Here is a 9,073-nt window from a genome sequence, read left to right on the forward strand (position 1 = left end):
TAGATTTTATGCCACTCCACACTTACACCCAAAAAACCACCACACTTTTTAAAGATTTCCTTGTGATCTGGTGAATCAAGTATTAACCTACCTTAAAACAGGCTGCTTTTCTATCTTTTTGACTAAGTAACACACAGCTGCTTCTGCAAGTACTCTGGCCTCACTCAGTAAGAACGGAAATCTAGATAGCCTATCAGTTCGTTTTGAAAGGTGCCAGTCTATACAATATTCTGAGGCTACATGCATATGCAAAGAGAGCAGTTAACTTATTTTGCAAATCAGCACAGAAGAAAAACCACAGCATCATCTTTAAAAGAGGGTCCTCCTCCCCTTCAGGGAAACATATTCCCTGAAACCAAAGGAAGTTGCAACCAATATAAGCAATGTCATGAACAGGACAAATCCATTGCAGAACAAAGAATCTACACAATAAGACAAGGGGCACTTCAAAAGCTTAGGCTGCTTTTCAATTGCAAGACACAAGCTGGAAGGAATACTGAATACAGATAAAATACGTGCAGTTAATACCACAGGGAATTATTGTTTAATTTCTATAGCCACAGTTGATAACAGAATTCCAGCAACACATTCTAACAAAAAATATTTATTTGAACACATAATGTGATAAAGTAAAATAAAACCAACAAAAAAACCCCACAAACAAAAAAAAACCCAAACCAACCAAACCACCCCCCCAAAAACAAACAACGCAATCCAGAGCAGATGGAGAGGCCCTTAAGCTTATTCACTGGCATCCCTAAATAACTATATAGCCACACAGTAGTGCATCAAACAGAACCCCCCTGCCAGCTTTAGACAGACAACCATCTGTACCTAAAAGCATTACGCTTCCATAGGATGGGGGAGGTCAATGTGCAAACATGCACAAGGGAAGAGACTCTGTGTAAATATTTCCTTTGGAAACTCCCATCTCAGTATGTCCCCAAATAAAGGTAGTTACCATCACTTCACTTACCATGAGACTCTGCAACACAGTATTTGTTCCTCTTTCCTTGTTGCTGGCATACATAGGCTCTCCAAGCCTTGAATATCAAATTCTGGAGTAAATGCCTGAAAAATGAAAAAAGCACTATTCAGTGAAATAGCTACCAATGCCCAGAAGTAGGATTCTTGCAAGTTCAATTGCACTTTAAAGATATGTTGGATAGGAAATTTTGACTTCATCCTAAGACAACAGCAACAAAAAAAAGAAAGAGGAGAAGATAGATATGAAAATAAGCAATGAAGACATTGCTCTTGGCCTAGAGGTACTGTTGATGTAACTTGCTTACTGGCATTAATAACTCCTTCAGAACCTAAGGAAAATTTCTCATACTGCTATATACACACAATAATAGGAAGTCATGTCACAAACCTGTAATGGCTGCCTGCTCTGAGGCTGAGCTTCCTTTCTCTGCAAACCGTCCACCACTCCTTCCACTCTCCAAAAGTTTTTTGAAGAATCTTCTGGTCATAAAAGCATCTAAACAGTTGAAAAATTTGGACATGGGAAACTTCATACAGGTTTCCAGGTTGACCAAAAATCAGTTTTAATGAAGATTATGCTACCTCTTTTCCAGTCTTGTCTGATTAGCCTAACAGCATCTAATTGCATCTAAAAAACACTACCCTACTGTGACACTTTATTCCAAGACTCTATGAAGTATGACAAGAAGCAATCAGCTATGTAAATACTTCACATAAAGTCAAGGAAGGAAAGACTGATGTTAACTAGCTGGCCAAATATCACAGTGCCAGTTGACTTTAAACCTACGAATAACTCGCATCTTTTATCCTCAGTTCTGTTTTACTCAAAAAACCAGCATGGTTGATAATGATACGTGTATTTTCCTTGCTAATTTTGTTCTTTGTTATTTTAATACAAAATATTTTATGTATAGAAATAAATACAAAAGCTACCTTAGATTTTATAATACTTTGATATTTCCATTGTGTTCTTAGAAAGAGCATGCTGATCTTAAGTTATCCCAAATCCCCCAAAAAATCTTCCCAAAGATCACTTAAATAGGCTTCAGAACTCCTTCAGCTAGTTACACATCGTCTATGCTAAAAACGAAGCTGTTCATCTGCTCATGTACCTTCCTTCTCCTTCCAACAGATGCTAAGCCACGTACAAAATGGATTCACAAGTCACACATGACCTTCAAATTCTTTAACCTCAGTAGAACAGCCTCTGCTTTTATACCCAGATTTAATTAACACATACCTGACCAGGTAAGAAGTGACACTACATTGCAACTGAATTGTGAACAACTGAAAATTCAAATATAGGAGGGTCTGCATGAGGGAATTAGCAGTTCGATCACCTAACAAAAAATAATGGTCATAACCTACTATTTCAAGCAATTTTTTTTTTATTTTAAAATATTATCTCAAACATTTTTCGGTGTGGTCAAGATGACCTGGGCAGCAGCGTAAGAACCGGAAAGTCTCATCAACTGGAGTACAAACACTTTCAAAAAATTTCTCATCTCTTTGTATTTGTGATGGAGAGAAGGAAGACAAAAGGACCCATGAAAACATATAAGCTAATAAACAAAAAGCACACAAGCCCAGACTCACAACCTTTGATCACAACTATCCCACTAGCTTAATGAAATTGCTCATGTCTGTAATAACAGGATTAGGCCCAGAATACCTAGAGGTCCCTCAGTGAAACACATATGAATCCTCTCACAAGTTGCAATTCATAGCTACCTACCCCAAGCAAAGTTGCTAAGTCATTCCAAGCACTCAAGCAGAAAAGGAAAAAAAAAAAAAAAAGAAAAAGAAAAAAGAAATGAGCTATACTTTATTTTTATTTTACTTGGTGCATTAACAGAACATTGCAAATAAAAGCTAAGGAGAATTGGAGACTCTTAAATCTAAAAAAATTAATTACTGCTTATGTTCTTTGCTGAACTTTATAAAACGTATTTCCACTCATCCTCCTAAAAAAAAAAAATAAAAAAAAAATTGTCCTGAGTTTACACACAAAGTAGTGCAAATTCAGTATATGGGATAGCAAGAACAGCAAGATTCACAGGACAACTTCTGGTTACCAACTAAGGCAGATGTAGTCAGAGTATATTTGATACAGTACAATGAAATTGGGTAACTTATTCTGACTGTAGCAAATGCAGGTCTTTCCACTGGGAACTGCTTCAGTTCCCAAGGGTGTGGTCAAACAAGAATGAACATGCAAATTAAAGCAAAACAAGAAAAGAGTATCAAAGTGTTAGTTTTCAGCAGCTGACAGAACACTAACAACAGAAACGAATTATCTGCCACAGGTATTTCAAAGTCAGACAGATACAAAGCATATATAGATATACATTAAGAACAATAGTGCAAACAATAAAATTAACTGAATTTCACAATCTATCTCTAGTTATAACTTTGAAAAACTGTTAAATTTAAAGCAGGTGTCACAATCATACCCCATCATTTATATACACGTACAGTTCAACTTCATCAAGACAACCACAATTCGTACGAATTTAGTTAGTAAAGTTTAACCATGATTATTAAAAACAAACAAAAAGCAGGAGCAAGAAGCGTATTCAAAGGAAACCTTCAAGTGATCCAAAAGATATCCAAATATTTTCTTGGCAGCCAGCGCTCTCTTAGCCCAATGGTATAGCACGAAACCACACACAAAAAAAAAAAAACAAACAAAAAAACCACCACCAACAAACCCACAAAAAAACGCCACCCTTGATTTCTGTAATTTTATCTACCTGGCTTTAGAAGGGAAAACTTGTCCAAATGTCTTTTTTGCCCAAAGATGGAAGAACTTCCTTGCTAAGTATCTGGAATATAAGGAAAGGTTAGTTGCCTTTGTACTCTCCCTCCGTTAATTCCCAGGCAGCAGTAAAAATAGGAACTTTTACGCTAGTTTCACTAATAAAACTAAGGGTCTGGTTTTCAGAGATCAATGCACATATGAAATATTTACACCCTGAAATTAGTACCTGTAACAGGACTATTCACCAAGCATTAACAGAGGCCCAAGCATCACTGCAAAGACCTGAATTGGGACATACTTCTTTAGGAAACCTAGAGAGCTTAAATGTCTTCCCAGCAGCCCGCTTACACCCAGTGATACTAATGACCAGGCTGCCGATTAACCGGGAAGCCTTTTTGTGATTTAGAAGAGGTAACATAGCTGTCTTCCTGAAGTCAACCAGCTGAGTCAGACTTGTTTCCAGAATATTTGAGCCAATCTAATGTTTATTCCTGCCTGAAACCAGCAGATCTTCCTTCTTCCTACCTCCCCCACAGCAGTTCACTTCTCAGCAAGCTTCTAGTACCAGTTCAACTCAGTAATCCGTAACTGTGATATTATCACCCTCCCCCCACCCCCCGCCTTTTTCTTTCAAACGGATTTTAGAGTTAATTGGCACACACAGGGCCCCAATAAGCACCAAAGACATCACAAGGTAATTAATTAAAGCACACAGCCATGAACAGGGCCTCCCTCTTTCAGCAAGTCTGAGTTGCTAGATCAGCTCCACTTGTTCAACAAATATTAGGCTTTTAATCTCTAAACAATTACCATCCCACCTTTGTCAAGATTCCTTCAACAAACAAAAGAAGTAAAGAAACACAAGAGGAGGGCAAGACTAAATCATTACACTGGCAGTCCCCATCAAAGCATGCTGTTAAATAGCTATTTTTAAATTTTACATTAGAAAATCAAATATATGTGAAATCTGACTGTGCCAATGCATGTCCTCAAATTACCACAAGACATCTTCAGAACTGTCTGGCACACCTGTGAACAAAAACCTTTGCCTTAGCATGCACTTGTACTACTAAGACCAGACTTCTTTAGGTCTGATCCCCCTGCTCCATCCTGTGAAAATTATGTTTTGTACTCATCACCTGATTTGGAATTCTTTTAACCTTCTTCTGGGATGCCAGGTATACCCAACTTGATCCAGATCGTCATGACCTCTGTCCTGAACTCGATGTCTGGCAGATTGGGGAGCAACAGATTGCCCAGTTGCATGCATCTGATGCCTAGGTAGTTGTTGGATTTCATGCATCTTCAGAGATTTTGAACTTAAAAGGAAAGAAGAAATATTTTCTGTAAAACTACATTCACTGCAAAGAAGTGGCATTATTTCGATAAATTAATCTATAACAAAGGTATACCATCACACATAGAAGTTGACCGCTACAAAATGTTAAAACACGTTTATTGTTTCTTTATCAGGCATTTTTCACTATCTGGAATTTTAAAGTTGTTTCTGCAAGACAAGCAGGAAGATACATTTCACTGCAATCATGTCACAGACAACTCCTTTCTCCTCTAAAGTTGAAATGAAAAAGCACTAAAATGCATTTGTGCTTGCCCTCCCATGTGTGTGCATACAGTGTGCCTTTGCAGAGATTTGAATGTGTTTTTCTGCCTTTTATTCTCAAGCATATCAAAGTATTCCGTCTATTGCTGAAAAATTCTCTTGAGGACTAGCAAACTGAAGCGAAAACTTCCCATTTTAACACGAAATGCACTTACACGTACAGTTATTTTACAAGAAACTCTTTCCTAGTTTTGCTCATATTTTAACTGTGTTTCTTCTTTAAAAAAAAAACCAACAAACTAAAAAAATCCCTTCCTGTTTTTACACATTCATCATTGAAAAGCAAAATTAGATGTATTTTTCCATCATACAGTTTACTTTCACGTGTAGTTCTAATCTGAAAAACAAGTATGTTTTTATGAATCCCAAGTATTTTCTCAGTAATTTTCTAAAAACACGAATGATTAAAAAAAAATCTAACCAGATAAAACTTGCTGAACCAGTTGTATTGAAGCCTCTTTCCCAAAACAAATACTGCCACCACCCTGAAAATTTGCACATTAGAACCACAAACACATTCTTGAACTCCCAAACAGGCAACAGAAGAGGATAGTCTGAAGTCTCACCCTAATAATCACCTGAACTGAACTAGGAAAAACATGGCTGCAGCCAGAAAAAAAAAATGGTTCTATGAAGTTTTTGGAACAATCCACACTACTAAATTTCAGGAGTTCAGCTGAACAACTGCTCACAGTATTAACAACAAATCATTGGGGGGAAAAAAAACAACAACAAAACCAGAACCCACCCCCAAAAAATCTCATAGGAGGAAATACAGTATTTTTGGCTTATGCCAGCAAGCTGCAAGGAGCTAAAACAAAGCTAATGAAAGAAAACAAGACCTATATTTTGTGCGAGAAAGAGAGAGAAATTCTTGTTCTCCTGTAAAATATTATTTGAACGTTTTCTGAAAGAGGTGGGCCCCGTCTGGCAGATGAATAAATTCTGTTCATGTCAAGATGTACAGTTAGGTACGCACTTTTGAAGAAAAGAGTTTCAGGCACTTTTAAAATTATGCAAAATAGTTTTCAGCAAAAGTTCTTGTACATGTCTATTAGGCCCAATTCCCTTTAAAACCTTCTAAATTGCTCCAAAGGTAAACCTGGTCTGACCACATGCAATGAAAACGTAACGCAAAGTAGTCAAAAAAATCAAGCTCGGGTAGAGCATGTAGAAGTTCTGTATTAAGTCTGAGGCACGTGAATACTTAATGATTTTCCAATATATGTCATTTTTAACAGATTTTCCTAGATTTGAAACACCATATGTGCTACACATATGTAGTGACAACAGCCCATGTCCATGAGAATTTATGGCAAGTAACCACGAAAAATAAGAGTTGAAGAAGGATCATTTGTCCCTTGTAAAGTTAGAAAATAAAAGCACGGGAAGAATAAGAGAACTGACTAACACCACAAAATAAATGTGTGGTTGGGCCAACAACAACATCCAAATATCTTACGTTCCAGTCTAAGACCTCAAGCTCAAGAACATCATTTTTATATTTGAATGTCATGATAATGCAAACCCACATAAAGCTGTGTTTCGTGATGGGTTTGGGGGGGTGGTGGTGGTGTGTTTGTTTGTTGTTTTTTGTTTTGTTTTTAAAAGGAACGCTTTCTGGTTAACAATATTCCATAGAGACCAATAAGCCCTCATATGCGAATAACAACTTTCTTCTGTCCCATGGAATGCCTACGATGTCATAATAAAAAAAAAAAAAATTACAGCTGAGGTTTTTAACAAGGTAGCATCTTCTTATTGCTTACCTGCTTCTGGATTTCTCCATTTTGCTATAACTCCAAGCCTGCAGTAAACAAATGCACTCTCTGCACTGCAACGTTGTGTATTAGCTTTGGACAAAGCATAAATTGGTTCCTGTTATTTGTGATGAATCCATCAAACGGGTCTATGCTAAACGCAGTCTGTATCTTAACAATGACAGGAACTCCACTCACTCGACCTGCATACAAATAGCATAATGCAATTCTAGATGTTTAACACAAAAAGCATCTGTCTGCACACTCACAGCCTTGCTGACCTGAACGATACTGTGCTGACGTAATCTGTTGGTAATAAAGTCATAACCGCTTGAATCTTAAGACAGCAGCTGTGCCTACCTAAATAAAGCCATGCTAGAAGGATGCTATAAAAAGGAGATGACCCTAAGTTATGTTCCCCTACTCAGAAACAAATTAATAATCAAGAGTGACAAAACCAGTACCTGATCAAACCTACTCCTTTTCACTTTTTCTCTTAAACTATTAAGCTTCTCTCCCTTCACAAGCACATAAAAATGAAAAAATGAATTCCAACCAGCTCCAGCGAGAACTCCTGTACGCACAGAACCTTCTACCTGCCAAAGGTCTCAGGGAGAGTAAGACTCTGTGAAAACACCCGGTGACTTATGATCAGCAACCTCCTCATAAGTGTGAGATCCAAGGTGGGCATTTCTATAAGCAAGGTTTAAGGGGCGACAGAAAAAAAAAAACAAAAAAACCAACACTTACTGCAGTCAGGCAAGAGTTTGCCTGCACGAAACTCCTCTCGGCAGCGGAGAGTTATAGTCTGAACGCTGTTTGTGCTTATGGACAAACACTCAAGAACCACAAGATGCTGCTCTAAAGCCCTGCCTTGAGGCGCTGGAGGCCGTGGCCGCGTTACCTGCCTCCCGGGCCACCCAACAACCAGATCCAGCCGCCCCACCGCCGCGGCCAGCCCCGGGGGACCGGTCGGCTTGCGTTAACGGCTAGACGAAGGCAGCGCCTCACGGGTCACCGGCACCCCGCTCCTCGGCAGGCCCGGGGGCTCTGCCCTCCCTAACCGAGACGGCCCCGCACACGCCTGCACGGCCGCGTCTGCCTTCGCAAGCCGCCTCCAAGGGGCGGCAGGGTGGTGGTGGGGGGGCGAGAGATGGCACCAGCCCCACCGGGAGACGACCGGAGCCCCAAGGCGGGGGTGAGGGGGGAGCACAGGCCCGCCGCGCCTCAGCACGGAACCGGCCGCGTTACTCCCGCGCATCCCGCCCGCCCTCACAGCGGGGAGAGCCCCGCCCACCACCACAAAGAGGGGCCAGAGCGCCGCCCTCCCGCCCCCACACACCCCTTGGCGGCGGCGCAGCGCCCCGCAGCGGCGGGGAGGAAGGCGGGCCGGGCCGGCCGATGGAGCCCTGGGGCTGCCCGGGGGGGTGCAGCCGCCCCCCGGACAAATACCGATCGGTTTAGGGCATAAACGGCAGTCCCGAGCAGCGGGGGAAAAAAAGGGGTTCAGGGTGCCATGGCACTGAACTGCTGCCCACGCTGCAGCGGGGTAGGTGGAGGGAAAGAAGCATTTTTGGCATTTCTGGGCCATTGGGTTTTTCTGGTGCGAGTATCCGGTAGCCGGCGTGTGACGGAAGATGTGCCTTTAGGAACTAACGGAACGTCAGCTCGCAACAGTCGTGTGTACGAAAGCTACAGTGAAAAACGCACCACTCTGACACGCTCAAAGCCAGTGCCTGCAGCATCTCGCTGCGTTTCCCTGAAAAGCAAAGTCGCTACCAGAAACTTTGTAATAGTTACAAAGCTATCTTATTTATAATACAGCGCTTTGTCATTTAAGAAAAAAAGAGAGACGTGTTTATTTGTTTCATTGCACAGGTAACCAGTTTCTAATACTGGTATTCAGCTTCATTAGGGATCAGGGAAGAAAACATTTTTTTTATT

The 9,073-nt window shown here is 40.5% G+C and overlaps 1 protein-coding gene across 6 annotated transcripts in view; it reads right to left on the bottom strand.

The window, feature by feature from the left end:
• The window catches only part of SFI1 (SFI1 centrin binding protein), a 31,108-nt gene extending 22,715 nt beyond the window's left edge, over positions 1 to 8,393 (bottom strand). For 2 of the 6 annotated variants that reach the window (XM_052795548.1, XM_052795547.1), the window contains exons 1-6: positions 7,880 to 8,393; positions 7,139 to 7,332; positions 4,888 to 5,067; positions 3,741 to 3,812; positions 1,376 to 1,483; positions 977 to 1,071 (exon numbers count right to left, since the gene is read on the bottom strand). In XM_052795548.1, coding sequence (XP_052651508.1) covers positions 977 to 1,071; positions 1,376 to 1,483; positions 3,741 to 3,812; positions 4,888 to 5,067; positions 7,139 to 7,158 — 475 coding nt within the window. In that variant the 5' untranslated portion in view covers positions 7,159 to 7,332; positions 7,880 to 8,393. Of the gene's footprint in view, positions 1 to 976; positions 1,072 to 1,375; positions 1,484 to 2,722; positions 2,754 to 3,740; positions 3,813 to 4,887; positions 5,068 to 7,138; positions 7,836 to 7,879 lie in introns of those variants that run through there. The other 4 variants (XM_052795546.1, XM_052795545.1, XM_052795544.1 and 1 more) reach the window with 4 other exon arrangements.
• Positions 8,394 to 9,073: the final 680 nt, after the last annotated feature.

The sequence above is a fragment of the Harpia harpyja genome, chromosome 9 (genome assembly GCF_026419915.1).
Source record: "Harpia harpyja isolate bHarHar1 chromosome 9, bHarHar1 primary haplotype, whole genome shotgun sequence".
Classification (NCBI taxonomy): Eukaryota; Metazoa; Chordata; class Aves; order Accipitriformes; family Accipitridae; genus Harpia; species Harpia harpyja.